This window comes from Peromyscus eremicus, chromosome X (genome assembly GCF_949786415.1).
Source record: "Peromyscus eremicus chromosome X, PerEre_H2_v1, whole genome shotgun sequence".
Taxonomy (NCBI): Eukaryota; Metazoa; Chordata; class Mammalia; order Rodentia; family Cricetidae; genus Peromyscus; species Peromyscus eremicus.
Window position 1 is genome coordinate 128992313 of NC_081439.1, and position 16273 is coordinate 129008585.

At 38.7% G+C, this 16273-nt stretch overlaps 1 protein-coding gene across 2 annotated transcripts in view; it reads left to right on the plus strand.

Moving 5' to 3' along the window:
* Positions 1–12433, plus strand: part of Mtm1 (myotubularin 1) — a 132107-nt gene extending 119674 nt beyond the window's left edge. For both annotated transcript variants that reach the window (XM_059250753.1, XM_059250754.1), the window contains 2 exons: positions 2269–2445; positions 10773–12433. In XM_059250753.1, the coding sequence (XP_059106736.1) occupies positions 2269–2445; positions 10773–10940 (345 nt within the window). In that variant the 3' untranslated portion in view covers positions 10941–12433. The remainder of the gene's footprint in view (positions 1–2268; positions 2446–10772) is intronic.
* The last annotated feature ends 3840 nt before the right edge of the window (positions 12434–16273 follow it).

The following is a 16273-nucleotide window of genomic DNA, read 5'->3' on the forward strand; positions in this document are numbered from 1 at the left end:
CACATTCCACTAAATACTTTTTCTTAAATAAAAATAAAATATTATTAAAATAGTCTGGTTATAGACCTTAGTGGTCCTGTGTTCAAACTTTAGTAGCACAAAAAGGAACAAAGGAATCAAGTTGTATGTAGAAGAGCTAAGTGCATTCCTATTTACAGAAACACTACTCACAAAAGCGAAGAGTCACAATCTGGAATCACCTTAAATACACATGTCAGATGAATAAAAAAATAAAAATTGATATGTTCCATGGTATAAATGGAATATAATTCAGCCTTAAAAAATGAAATTCTGCCTTTTGTGCAACATGGGTAGAATTGAAGCATTAGTAACCACAGAAACAATTCAGTAAGAGTCTGTGTGAGTTGAACCTACAGTAATGGAAAGTTGGACAGTTAACGGGGTAGGGGTAGGATAGTGGTTAAAAAAATGCACATCTTTGGTTATAGTATGAATAGGTCCTAGAAACCTGTTACTGTTTGGGTGTGAAATGCTACCCCATGGGTTCATAAGTTGGAACCTTTCAAAAGTGGGACCTTACTAGAGGAAGTGGTTCACTGCAGGGTGGACGTTGTTGCTTTCTGCTTTCCTAGCTGCTGAGAAGATGTAACCAGCCACTCCACACTCCTGCTGACATGGAGTGTTCCCCAACACAATGGACTTTATCCCTTTAACCACATGGTGTCCATGTTCTCACAAAACACAAGTTTATTGTTTTTTATTATACACATTTTACCAAATTAAAGCTGAGAAATAAAAAAATACAAGAAATAAAAATACCAAAGTTAGAATTTGACTCTTCCTAGTAATGACTTCAATGATAAATCATGATAGTACCATATGAACCCACACCATAAAGTTCATTTGTACTTTTCTGATACCAAAATCTGTACTGGATTGTGGTTATCTTTCACATTTTCTGTTTTGTATTATATACTATACATGGTTTTAAAAGTCAAACAGTTTCACAGTTAAGGGAAAAGCAACGACTCTCTCAACAACCATCAGGCCTGATGACAAGTGCAAATCTAGTCTTTACAGTTCTCATGATTTATCATTTCTATAAATGAACTACATGCATTACAGGAATTTCTGTTTAGCTGTTAGTGTCTTCCTTGTCTTATTAAAGACATTACTAGGAAGAGTCAGATTCTAATTTTGGTAATTTTATTTCTTGTATTTTTTATTCCTCAGCTTTGGTTTTTCCATAGTTTATGGTGAAATTTTGGTAAAATGTATGTAATAAAAAACAAACTTGTAAATGATTTTTGAGAACATGGATACCAGTTAAAAACTGAAGACTTGGTGTAGTCAGTTATCCACTTTTTTCAGATATCTGGATGTGGCTCTGATGTAGATTAAATATGTGGATAGTTGGTTAAAGTAACTGTCCAAATACCTATTGTCAAGTAATCACAAGTTTAAACTTTATATTTCTAACAAGTAGAAAAAAATGGAAACTCAGTGGGGTCTTCCTAATTTTCCTTTGAGGGGAATGAAAAAGACAGTGTGGCCCATCTGTTCATAAATGGTTTGCCTAGCCAGGAATTGTCTTTGTAGGTCAGTGAATTGCATTCAGTGCTGCAGCATTCTGAGTCCCTGTTTTTAGTTATTTGGCGGCACTCTTACCCTGCGAGGAAATGTCACGAAACATGACAGAATCTACTAACAAGAGTTTTATTAAGATAAAAGAGAGAGAGAGAGACAGACGTGACAGGCCTGTGAGAAAGACACGTGCATAAGGAGGGAAGCCGGGAATATGGCGCTGGCTTATAAAGGCTGGGTCATAAAGGGAATATGGCGCTGGCTTATAAAGGCTGGGTCACGCATGCATGCACAGGCTCATGTGGCTACTCCACACATACGCGCGTAGATCACATGGTTGCACTGCGCGCTTTATGTAACCATGTAAAGTCACGGGGTCCTGGTCACACGAGACATTTTGATGCAGAAATGGCTATTTTGACCCGGAAATGGCTATTTTGACCCAGAAATGGCTAAGCGGAAGTGTCTAGGTCTGCAGGGCATGCCCAACCATGGGGGCATGTTGTGAATCTATCACATGTCTCCCAGAAGAAACAGTGGCTCTCAGCTAGGCAGTTATCAATGCAAATATCAGTAAGTAGATGTATGCACTCAGTGATTCTTTTTCTTAGCTATTATGGAGGATAATGTATACCTATCACTGGTGCTATTCCCGAATTGTATTACCACAGGCTGCAGGGTGGTTTGTAAGTGTGTTTACCTTTCTGCTTTCTCTCTCTGTAGAAACTTACAGAAAGAACAGTTTCTGTATGGTCGCTAATTAATAGCAATAAAGACAAATTCAAAAACCCCTTCTATACAAAAGAAATCAATCGGGTTTTATATCCAGTTGCCAGTATGCGCCACTTGGAACTGTGGGTGAATTACTACATTCGATGGAATCCCAGAATCAAGCAACAAGTAAGTGAAAAGACAGCCTTGATGGACTGTATGGCTCACCCCAGCTAATATGATACTGTTTGCTGTGCTGGTGGTTTGTTCACATTCTAAGAACAAACATAATAAATAAAATACTTGCTTTTAAACTAACCCTAATTTAAAATTGTTGTGAATTACTAAACCATGAATTTTGAAGTTAAACTTATATTTCTCTGCCCAAATGAATGCTGTAATTTTTTAACCATAATGTAAGCCATTTTAAAACTCTAGAAAGTTTCTAAATTTTCCTAGCTGAGGGTTTGCTTTAATCACTTGAAATGCTTACACATGATTAGAAAACTCTGTACATAATTCCCTGACATTGTGTGCACTTTTGTAATTCTAGCACTTAGGAGGTAAAAGGTAGGCTAATCAGAAGTTCAAAGCCAACCTCTGCTACATATTGAATTTGAGACAAGCCTGGGTTACTTGAGACCTTGTCTCAGAAGTTCTCTGCACTGACTAGACTTAAGTGATCATTTAAAAGTGAGGAAACATTTTTCTGCCCTCCAGTTGAGATGTAAATATGAAGTAAGCTGGCATCAGCATGCTTCTTACTGGATATCTTTATATCTAAAATAAAGATACCAATATACCAATGGTTAGTAAATTTAGCTACCTACTTAACAGTCAAAATGGAAGCAGATTTTTGAAGTGAAAAACTTCACATTTAAATAAAGACATTTCTGTGGGCTTTCCCTTCTCACAACTTCATCTTAAACCAGAAGAAAAAGCAGCCTATTTATAAGGCTTCGAAGAAAAGTGCCTCCACTGACAGCTTTGTTCTGAGTCTTATGGTGTTTATAGTGGCTCTTGGTAGTTTTGGTCATTTTCCTGTGGTGTAGGGCATTGACTCCCTTCACAGTTCAGCCTTGCAAGAGCCTCAGCTGTAATCCCATCAGTAGTAGGCTGGGGTGACTAGGCAGGGAGCTTCACTCTCGATTTCACTGGCTTCACTGGCTTCATTGGTTTCTCCACACCTGCCCTGGCTGTGCACCATCCTGTGCCTCATACTCACTGGGGAATTGCTCATTTCAACCTGGTACCCTCACTTCCAAGTCTCTGTGAAAGGCTTTTGTAATGCGGCCCTATTTGAAATGTGCATTCTTTTTGGAAAGTGACAGGTGCCAGAGCTTGAGAACATTTGCCCATTTAGTTTGGAATTTGAGAAGTACTTTGAGGGAATTTACTGAACAGTAGTTCTGGCATTTAGAACATCGGGTAACAAGTAAACAGGGTCTTTTCTAACTGCCATTACAGAACACATATTTATTTTCCAATTAAAAATATAAGATGGGCAGGATGGATCACATCTGTCATCCCAGCACTTTAAAGGCAGAGGCAGGCAGATTTCTGTGACTTTGACTCCAGCTTAGTCTACATAGTGAGCTCAGGCCAGCCAGAACTAGACAGTGAGACTCTGTCTCTAAATAAATAAATAAATAAATAGATAAATAGATAAATAGATAAATAGATAAATAGATAAATAAATAAATAAATAAATAAATAAATAAAGCATGTGTGTGTGTGCGCGCGCGCACACACACACACACACACACACACACTCATACTGAACAGTGTTTATCTTCTAAAATAAGTGCTTTTTGTATTTGTCATAGCTTTCTTTTAACCATTGGCTATGAGGAACTATTTACAGTGTCTGCAGATTCTACAATTAGCTTTCTACTTGTACTTGTCAAAATTTGTGAAGTACAAGGGATCTTGAATAATTTCTTTCTTACTATAAAAAAGTAACAACGATTATGTGACAAGTCATTTGGTTTGGGGCCTTTTGATTGGTTTTGTTTTATTTTGCTGATGAGGCTAGTTTGAAGGGACATCATCATCAGAACATTCTATAAAGTACCCCCACCCCATATTCTCCAAGGGTTTAGCAAAATGGGACCTTGGATAAACAGGAATGTTCGTTCTTTGAGGGAACCTTTTACTTTCAGACATTAATTGCTCTATATCATGATCTGTTGGCATCTATTAAAAAACATTACCTTCCCTGTGTAGATTTTTCTGACTGTAATATTCCTACACAAATTGATATCCCTGGACACTTCATATTTTCTTTTATAAAATGCTAAGTGTTCCTGTATGTCCTGCACTGGGAGAATACAGGGATTAGGGAGAGATGATCTCTGCTGACAAGACTCTCCAGGCTGGCGGAGGCACATAAGCTGATGATTGCAGTGCACGGGGATGACACTGATAATAGAGGTGTGAATTAAGTATGTGAGAAGTCTTTAGAGATCTGCTTATGTAGAACTAATCACATAGGACTTTCTAAATTATATAGTGTAAAACTGAAAGAATGTACCTAACCACTTTAAAGTTAAGTGATTATTCATTTGCATGACCTAGAAAGTATTCAGTTAATGGCCACCTACAGTATTCACAATGCAATGATATGCTGCCCATGTTGAAAGATAAAAGAATATGCAGCCCCTTTCCATAATGAGCTCTTAACTTGATGAAGACAAGGTTAGCTTGTTCTTAAAAGCAGACTTTGTCAGTTCTTGCTGTGACATCAAACTCGGTAACTGAAAGTTAAGAACAGGCCCAGTGATATAAACCATCTGACATGTAGAATAGTAAAAAGGCATATGAATGTGAAAATCATTTGAGGGTTAAAATGCTTCTTTGATGAGCTATGCTGTAGTTTGTATGTCATTCTGAGTTGGGCACACACTTTACTCACAGCTCATTTCTAATTGAGAAGTTCAGGTAGAGCATTTGAAGTCATTGGACTTCAAATTTTATTGCTTGTTTGCTTGTCTTTACATACTCTCAGAAATGGACTTCTCTGTTATATTCTTTAAGTGTTTTTTGTGTATCTATAGGTTAATGACTTCTGTGTATTTTATATTCATCACTGATCATTTTCATTTGTAAATTTTTAATCTCTTATTGCTAATAGTTTAGAAAACTCATTTTAATTATACACTCATACCACAGCAAAATGATTTTGTTACATCTGATTTCTTTTTCTTGTCTAAGTATATGTACTTATTCTAGTGTTCAAACTGACTCTAAAATTTAATGTTCATATGGAAGATTATTTTTTAGATAACCAAAATTGTTTGGGAGAATATCAAGGAAGAACTTGCCCTCCTATATGTCAAGAATTATATGACCCAGACCTGTATAAGATTGTGCTTGTCTGAATCCTGTCATGGGGGTACTCACATGCCCACCTCCAATGTGGATTTAGAGGCTGTCTACAATAGCTAGACGACAGTGGCTCATGAATCTTTATCTCCCACCCCCAAAAAGTTATAAGTACTGAACAGCTAGGAGAAGGGACTAATGAGGCTCTGCCCCTCCCTGAGAATTAATAGACAGTAAACAGTAGCTAAGAGGAGGGACTGTTGAGGTTCCGTCCCCCTGAGAATTAATAGGTCATTAATAGTACCTAAGGGGAAGGACTCATGAGGTTCCACCCCTCCCTAAGAATTAATAGTTGACAAAAGCTAAGGGGAGGGACTCATGAGGTTCCACCCCTTCCTGAGAATTGATAGGCTGTTAACCATAACTGAGAGGAGGGACTCTCTAGCCCCCTCCTTAAGGATTTATAAGCAGTTAACAGTAGCTAGGGAGAAGTAACCTATGAGACCTTGCCCCCTGCCCCCACCCCTTTGGAGCTATTCTCAGTTAGTGGTTGCTGGGGCACAGGGAGATATTTCTTCCTGTGTATCAGCCACTGACAAGGTACCCGTGTTCCTATAAGCAAACCTAACTAAATTCACTGGGTCATCAGGGAAAAAAGGCATTAAAGTAGGAAGTGAAGACTAGTTAGGAAGAGAAAAGGGATCAACAGTAGGATCAAAATAATTATAATATGTATAAAAATGTTATAATGAAACTCTTTGTTTAATTAGTACATGATAACATATAAAAACAAAAATTGATATGACTTAAGAACAGACCAGCATGGCTGTGGAGACTTGGCATTATTTATTATAAGAAGATAGCATTATTTATTGTATAAATAATGGTGGGATTCCAAATTAAATGTCACACATCCAAACAGAACACCTAAGGTTCCCCTCCAGCTCTTCTCCCTGCTTCATTTCATTTCAGTTTCAGGGCATCACCATTCTGCTCACCCTATCAGGAAACTTAGAGTCATCTTTGAAGCCTTTCTCTCTCTCACCCTGTAGCATGAATCTTACAGAGTCTTTATTAATAAAACAAACCCGGAGCCAAGTATTAGGGTAAACACTGGAAGGTCAGAGAGACAGAACAAGCCACAGCTAACCTCACCTGGCCAACTTCTCAGCTGGTCTTGTTTCCTCAGACTGGAAGCCTCTGAGTCCTCATATCCGAATGGCTCTCAGCTGAACTGTGCTGCTCAAAACCTAAACACTTAACCAGCCAAATGCTTCTAGTTCCTGGTCTTCACGCCTTATATACCTTTCTGTTATCTGCCATCATTCCCTGGGATTAAAGGCTCGCTTTCTGGAATCAAAGGCGTGAGTCACCTTGCTTGGCTGTATCCTTGAACAGATGGATTTCTGCCTCTGGAATGCTAGGATTAAAGGCGTGTGCTACCAATGCCTAACTAAGTATCTAGTGGCTTTTCTGTTCTCTGACCCCAGATAAGTTTATTAGGGTACACAATATTTTGGGGAACACAGTACCACCACATCACCCCACAGTCAATGTGCCAAGAGAACACATTTGGCCATCAAAATATATAGGTCAGAGAGAAGAGGGCTAGAGAGATGGTTCAATGGTTAAGAACACTTGTTGATCTCTTCCAAAGAACCTGGGTTCAATTCCCAGCACCCACATGGCAGCTTACAACTATCTGTACTTCTAGTCCTAGGGTATGCGAATCCCTCTTCTGACCCCTCTGTGGGCATTGGACATGCACATTGTACATATACATACATGCAGACAAAACACCCATACACATAAAATAAATCACACACACACACACACACACACACACACACACACACACACACATACACACACATACACACACACACACACACACACACACACACACACACACACACGAGTCCCAGCATTTCTCAATATGCTTCTGCCACCACTTTAGGGTGGGCTATGTGATAACAGTAAACTTCTAGATGGACTCCTGGGGCCACCCTTGCTTCCTCTGAATCTGTCCTCAGCATGACAGACAGCCAAAGCAGTCCTTGTAAAATTGACATCTGACTACATCACTTCTCCATTCTGGCTAGGGAGATACTCACCTCATCCAGACTCGAGGATCAAATCTTTATAGTGGCTTCTGAGGCCTTATGTGACCCTGTACCTTTATTCTTTTCCCTGTCTCAATAACTCTTTGTGAAACAGTTCTTTAGCCACATTGGCTTCTGTTCTTCCTTTATCCTTCTCAAGCCTTTCCCCTAAACTCATTTTCTTCTTTAGTATGTCTCATGTCATAAACCCAAATTATACTCCCAGTAAGACCACACCTGTCCACTACTCTCCTATTTTGTTCTACTCTCTAGTGTCAGTCATCCTCTAGCAGTCGATAACATCATGGAATTGTTGTTTATTGTTGATCTGTCGCCCCCTGCTGGAAGATATACACCATGAAATCAGGCTTTCTTGATCACTGAACAACTAGACTGGCACCTGGCCCACAGCTGAACACAGAGAAAACTAGGCAAAGGATATTACTAAGCAGCACAGAGTGGGTATTAACTGCTGTACCAAGCATTCTTCCCCTAACACCACATATGCTTTTTTGAAAACAGTACTGGGGACAAACAGAGTGAAGAGGGCAGTTTGGTAAAGCTGTGGATCCTGAATAATCCAAGTACTGTTTAAAGTAGCAGTCCCCATAGAAATGTGGAGGTAGACACATTTGCAACTGTATTCAACTGATTCCCTCTTTGGAAGCCTGAAGTAGGTTGAATGGCACCTATTCTCTCCCCCAAATGATACATACATACATATGTACATACACACACATATACATCATATACATATACTTAAACACTATGAATGTGACTGTATTAGTAATTTTTGTTGCTGTGACAAAAATACCTAACATAGGTTCACAGTTTGAGAATACCATCCATCATGGCAGGACAGGCATGGTGGCAGGAGCTTAAGGCAGCTGATCACAGTGGGCCCACAGTCAGGAAACAGAGATAAATACTGATGCTCAGCTCTTTCTCCTTTTTATTCAATCTGGGTCCCCAGCCCATAGCCTGCTGCCACTCTCAGTTAGGGTGAATCCTTCCTCCTCAGTTAAAGCTCTCTAGAGTGTCCTAAAGACATACTATGTGCCTCCTAGGTGATTACAAATCCAGTCAAACTGACATGAAGATCAACCATTGCAGTTACCTTATTTGGATAATAGGTATTTGCAGTTGTAATTTACATTGGCCCTAAATCTACTGATAACCATTCTCCCACCTAATACAAAGGCAAAGAAGAGGAGTACAGGTACAGAGGAGAGGAAAAGGCCATATAAAGACAGATCCAGATACCAGGGTGATATTTTCATGGGCTAAGAAGTTAGCTGGAGTCATCAGAAACGGGATTAGAGCAAGGAAGGATTCTCTCCTAGTGCCTCCAGACACTTGACCCACAGGGCTTTCACCTTGCAGAAACAAGGTAGATAACTTTTTGTTTTAAGCCACCAAAGTTTGTGTTCACTTATTAAGGCAGCCACAAGAAGCTAAGACATGGTCTTAGTCCTCAAGACTCAGGGTTGCTCCTCTAGAATCCTGATAGTATCACATGTCTCATGCTAGCAGGGACCATTCTTCTCAGCCTTTGCCAGTGTTGCTCACTGTCTCACAGCTTTGTTGGCACTCGTAGCTTGGCTAGACAGTTTAGCATGGACTAATGCAGGGCAGTTCTGGGAGCTACTATATGTGCTAAAGGAAGGTACTTTTATAGGCTTTAGCTTTTATTTCTTACTGTTTCATATGCTGCTCAAGCTTTCTGGAAAGCCACTTCTGATGGCTTTGGAACATGAATCTCCTGCAGAGCTCTTCTCTCGTACATCTTAACCTGGGTGATCATTACCTAAGTATTTACTTTCATAGAGATTCACTGAGCTGAACATTTTAAGATATGTGCAGTCTGTGATTTGTATCCCAGAATAGAGGTTTACAGAAGTGAACATGCTGGGAAAGATCCCATTATGCCTTTATGCCAACATCAATCCCCTGTTGACTACTAAAAGGAATTGCAGTGACACAGACTCATGGCACCCTCAGAACAATACCAGAAGGGCTGTGCTGGGTCTTGCTCATTTGTACAGAGAGGTTGATAGAGGCATACAGAAACTTGTTACATAGCTGGGAAGGGGCAAAGTGGGAGTTGACCCCCAGGACAGAGGTTGTGAGTGGTACTGCATTCAGATGTATATTTAGTCAGAGAGTAAGCTCATGGGAAGATGATTTTGCAGAGCAGTATGGGCACAGACTTCCATGACATACAACAGGATAGCCCTCAATTTGGCACAAAGTCTTAAGCTCCCAATTTCTGGTGAGAAAGTGGAACAGCAGGAAATGCCAGGCGTCACTGGCAGGAGCCCTGGGCCATGGCCACACATCAAGGATGATTCTGCAGCATGTGTTGAAGTCAAAGAGACTGTACTCTACTCTTCAGAGACTTCAGGCCTAGGAAGATCCATCAGATATGTACATGAGTATATATGTAGGAAGACACTCAGTAAACCATTGTATATACCATTGAAGAGCCCTCAGCATGGCATGGCTGTGTTAACTGGTTTATTCTGTAAGTGGGACTCAACAGTGACAGAATTTAGAAAGCACAACAGAATTTAGAAATGCCATTCACCAAATACACAGTGCTATCAGTTACATAAATTTAAAAAAAATATAAAGTAATAGTATAATTTGTTTCTGGATACTCACCTCTAGGAAAAGTGTCACAAGTCTACATAGAAAGGGAAGGCTCACACCAAATTGTGAAGAATTGTCCTTCAGAATGAAAAAGGGCAGTCGATCTAGGAATGGACAGTACAGAAATCTGAAGCTGTGTCTAAGCTGATAAATGCTTAGAGGTGGCCATGCAAGTGTGAAGAAGTGTGTGCACTCTGTTTCCCATTGGTGAAAAGTTAGCTGTGTGTTTTAGGACTCTAGCTGTTTTCCCCTATATGTCTATGGTGCAATGTGCAAGAAAAGTATGTGTGTATGTCAGTTCTTAGTAAAGGGGGGTTAATATGAAGGCAGTGGGCAGATGGCATCGCTGGCATGAAATATAACTTGTGTCTATTTTTTTGTTTTGTTTTTGTTTTTCGTTGTTTTTTTGTTTTTGGTTGTTTTTTTTTTTTTTTGTAGCAGCCCAACCCAGTTGAGCAGCGTTACATGGAGCTCTTGGCCTTGCGTGATGAATATATAAAGAGGCTTGAGGAATTGCAGCTTGCCAACTCTACCAAGCTTTCTGACCCCCCTGCTTCGCCTTCCAGTTCCTCACAGATGATGCCTCATGTGAAAACTCACTTCTGAGAGGAATCACTGGCACTGCACTTGAGCTCTAGATAAGTGAAATAGTTGACTTTCATTTTGGGCATGTGTACAAAGTAGATTTAAAATATCTGCCTCCATTTAGAAGTTAAACTAACATCCTAGACTCTTGAGTATGTGCCTTCTGTAATACATATTACAAGAAATCTACAGTGTCTGTGTGGCAATTCAAAGAAAGGAGTCAAGAGTGGGTTCTGGAAAATCCTCACAATTTTTTACAAAGCACTTTTACTAGGATAAAAATTTAAATTTAATTTACCTCTATATAAATGCTACATATACAGTATGTATTTTGTGGGCTTAACTGAAACATTATTTTAAATCCAGGGGAGAAATGTGTTTGTAAAATGGATTTTACTACAGCTGCTTACAACAGTTGCTCTGGATTATCTAAAATGAATCCAAATGTGAAAGTTGGGTATTACTGCCAAAGCCAAATTGCACTCTGCTTCCTCGGCAGATTCCAAGAGCAAGGCATTGAAATAATTGCTAATTTTTATACCACCATAAGTGGTAATGTAAGAAAAAAAGATGAGCATTTCATCATTTTGAAATTTTGAAAATAAAAGGTTCTCCCATAATTTTTCCAAGAGAAGCATATTTTTATATTTTTTTTTAAAAAGTGATGTGATTTGACTTTTCTCCTTAACTTTGCCAGCTCTGCGTTCTAAATTCCCCCATGAGCTTGTCTAACACTGAGTCATGCTCAGGTTGAGGCAAACCCCAAATATAGCACTGTGTGAGGATGTCAGCTGCCTTCTGCTGCTTAGGTAAATATTTTTGCAAACACACCTCTAGTCAGTGCAGCTTATCTGCCAAAGTGTAGGTTTCACCGTCTTGGATGGATGAGCTATGGCTAGAGCATCTTTCTTTAAAATAATGCCCCAGGTGTACATTTTTTAGTGTATTCTTAAAAGTATTCTGTTTATGTATCTCTGTTTAAATGGTGTTGGGTTCCTCCTCCATGTGCATGTATAAAAACTGGTTCTGCACATTGTTACTTGAAATACTGGGCAGTTTATTTTTTCAGGTTTTTTCATTTTGTTTTATAGTATGAAGTGAAATTTTAAATGCACAGTTCTATTTGATATCTGAACTAATTCATTTCGTAAATATATTTGTAAAAGCTAAAGCTAGAGCTAAAGCAATTAATGTTTTACAGTAATTTATAAAGATTATTTATAGCTAATATGGTTTTGTTTTCAGTGAATTAAGAGAGATTAAATTTATCATTGTAAATTATTTTATGTCATAGCTTACCAGTCTACCAAATAAGACATCTCAATTATAGTAGTGTAATGTATGAACTTTATAAGTATAAAAAAGTATTAGATATTCTTTTGCTTTTTGTAAATGCTGTAAATATTTCATAAATTAAAAAAGTGTCACTCTATAAAAAGAATGCTAATACTAATAGTTCAAAGGACTTTGTGAAATTTCATGAAAATATTTTCATGACAAAAAATATTAAAGAACTGCTGTAATAAATGTATTAACTAAAACCTAACAATTTCCAGGGATATAACTGTGTGTGTTTAAGATGTGCATGGTGCCCATCTTATTCGCTTATTTTCTTTTTCTGGATCTACTTCACATGTTTTTTGTTTTGTTTTTTGTTTTTTAATCATAGTAGCAACATTTGTTTTCTCTTTTGGTTGTCATTTGACCTAAAGTCTCATATAGCTCAGATTGGCCTCCAACTTACTGTGTCACCAAAACTGGCCTTGAACTCCTGATCCTCCTGCCTCCATCTCACAGTCATACACTGTCACAAACAGCTTATTTCCATTTCTGTCTGATAAATGGCCAAATGTATTTACTACTGATGGACATATCTGGAGACCTTTAGGAAAATGCACACTGGTGCCTGTTCACTTCATACATACATACACCTGGAACAGGGGATAGAAAACATCTCACCTTGACAAGGTAGCAGAAATCCACTCTGAAAAAAAAATTAAAATGGAGTCTCCAGGCTGTCCTACTGTAGCTGAGGATGACCTTTGAATTCTTGACACTCCTGCCTCCACTTCTGAAACACTAGGATAAGCTACTATGCCCCGTTTTTATTCAGTGTTGGGGATTGAATTTAGAGCTCCCTGCATTTAGGGACTCTACCAACTAAGCCACATCTCCTGCCAGCACAGAACTTGCTGATGATATATGTATGTATGATGCATAATCACCAATGGTGATTAAAGAAAACTGTCTATAAAAACAAACTTCTAGAGTTTTGCATCAGTTTACATTTATACCATAGTATAAATAAACAAACAAACAAACAAACTTGTAGGGTAGAGAAATCGGAAGTCTAATGTATAACATAAGGACTTGTAGTTGTTAATATATTTGAGATTTGCTCTTAGAGTTAGGAATCTTGTCAAAAGCAAGATAACTATGAGATTTTTTTGAACATGATAACCATCTCTATGAATCTGTCAAAAACCTACTGTGTTCCTTAAATGTATAGTATAGAAGAATTTTCTTAAAGTTTCTGGTTTTTTTTTAAAGAGAAACTCAACCACACCTTTCATCTGAAATATACATTGAAGCCACAATGAGATATTATGCCACACCCTTGTATCATTACCCTTGTTTTGTTCCAAGAATTGACCCTAAGGCCTGTTAAGTACTTTACCACTGAGCCACAGCCCCAACTTTTAATACTTTATTTTGAAATAAGATCTTACTAAGTTGCCCAGGTAAATTTGGGACTTGCAATCCTCATGCCTCTGCCTCATAAATAGCTGGATTATAGGCTTTTCTCCTCAGGCCTGGTAATGTTTGCAAACATTAAAAGTCTGCCAAATCAGAAGCATTGGCCACTAGGAGCTCTGGTAAAATACTTTGGAGAACACTTGGTATTACTTGGTAAGTCGAAATGGCACCCTTTGACATGGTATTTCTACTGCTGAATGAGAAAAATACACATCGTGTTCAGAGAAGCATTTTTGGTTATAGCCAAGAGCAAGCTAGAAATAAATATCTAGCTACAGTGGGCCGGATAAGTTGTGGCATACTCTTAACAACAGAATACTGCATACCAGGATAAAATCACCATGTAACTATGACCACACATCACATTGATGAATTCCATAAGTATATTAACTAAAAGAAACCAGACACAAAGACTGTAATATTTCAATCATGTAAGTTCAAAAGTAATTCTTATTTAGGGATATATGGATGGTAAAACAAAAGCAACTCATCACAGACAAAAGAACAGCGTAGAAGCTTCTAATGCATGAAATGTGATGCAATGTGTAGAATTCAAAGAAAATTGAAATGCCTAGATTGCAGTATACCCAAGCCTGGAAGAAGAAGACAAAAAGGTAGGTGCAGTTCCTATGTGAAGGGTAGATTTGGGGGCACAAGGCCTAGCATGAAAAGGCCAGTTTGAGGCTACTATGTTTGACCTGATGGGCACTGAACCTGGTGTAAAGATAAGTAGAGATACAGATTTAAAAAGAATCAAGAGTCTGTGGCTGGAAAGATGAAAAAGAAAAGAAAAGGAAAAAAATGCAGCTTTGGGTCTCGGAGCTGTTCTTGGTTTCCAGAGTAGTGGTGCTCAGTCTTGACTGAAGTTTTTGCTTCCTGCTTCCTTGTCTGACATAGGACATGTCAACAGTGAATCAAGTCAGAGTGGTGAGATGGATGGGTTTGAGATATGCTGTGTTTGATAAAGTGTTTTGATGCAATGCTAAATTTAAGCATGGGGCTCACAGAAGAAGTAAGAAAAACAGACATGAGGGCAAAAACCAAAGAGGTGGATGACATTGCCCAGTAATTGGAGAAATGTGATGAGCACCAATATTTGAAGAGGCAGATTTAGGAAGAAGTACAGAAATGAATAATTGCATGGTGGCAGTTAAGGGAAGAGGTCATTTCAAGGAACAAGTGATCTAGTAAACTATGGGTGGAAAATAGTTCAGTTTGGATTCTAGGGTGTCCCTCATAGACACATTTGAAAACAATTTCACTGGGACAGAAGCCAAACACCATGAAAGGTTAAAAGGCCAAGGGGCTAGCTCATGCAACTAAAGGGAACAAGGCTGAAGGACATTCAGATGGAAAAACTATTGCTTTTGCATCAGAAACTGAAGTAGCTCATGTTTCAGACTCTCTCAAGGAGCTGTGGTAATGAAGACAAAGAAACAGAAAAGAACTAACACATCTTCCTATTGCCATGCAACAAGTGTTGCCTTCCTTCCATAAAGCTTTCTCCTTGTAACTGTCTGGACTGCTTAGTCACACATATCTCTTGCTATCTATTTAAACCCTACCCTCATGGCAGGACCTCAAAAGTAGACTTTGGGGGCATAGTTTGCTGGATTCTTTTATCCCTCTTCTCAACATGACCATATTAAACATCTTCTTTTTCTGTGTTTCACTATTAATTTGGCTCTTTCATTGGAGATGGGTGGCTGAAGCTGACTTGTTGGGACACAGGCTGAATCCCCTAATTTGGTAACACCCTCTTTCTCATCTTAAGTCCTCTGCTTTATGCTCTGTAGCATGAATCTTAAAAGTTATTATTAATAAAATCAAACCCGGGGCCAGTTATTGGGGTGAAATGCTGGACGATCAGAGAGGCAGAACAAGCCACAGCTAACCTCACCTGGCCAACTTCTCAGCTGGTCTTGTTTCCTCAGACTGGAAGCCTCTGTGTCCTCCTATCCGAATGGCTCTCAGCTGAACTGTGCTGCTCAAAACCTAAACGCTTAACCAGCCAAATGCTGCTTGTTTCTGGTCTTCACGCCTTATATACATTTCTGCTTTCTACCACCACTCCCTGGGATTAAAGGCTCGCTTTCTGGGATTAAAGGTGTGTGTCACCAAGCTTGGCTGTTTCCAGTGTGGCCTTGAACTCACAGAGATCCAGAGGGATTTCTACCTCCGGAGTGCTAGGATTAAAGGTGTGAGTGCCACCATTTTCTAGCCTTTGTATCTAGTGGCCGTTCTGTTCTTTGACCCCAGATTAGTTTATTAGGGTGCACAGTATTTTGGGGAACACAATACCACCATATTTCCCCTTTTTTGTCTAAAATTTAAGAAAAGCTTATAACTAATACAAGAAAAATTATGTCCAATAAGTATATACAATATACACAGTCAAGATTACATTAACGATGTCTAGTCCATTAACATTTGACAGATTCAGACAAAAAACTCCATTAATATGTGACAATGTCCAGTCCAGTAACATTTGATAACCTCAAGAAAATTTCATTACTTATCCTATTCAAAACTAGTAGTTTCTTTTTAAAAGTATTTTTTCTTTTCATAATAGATTCAGTAATCTACCTTTTGTCATT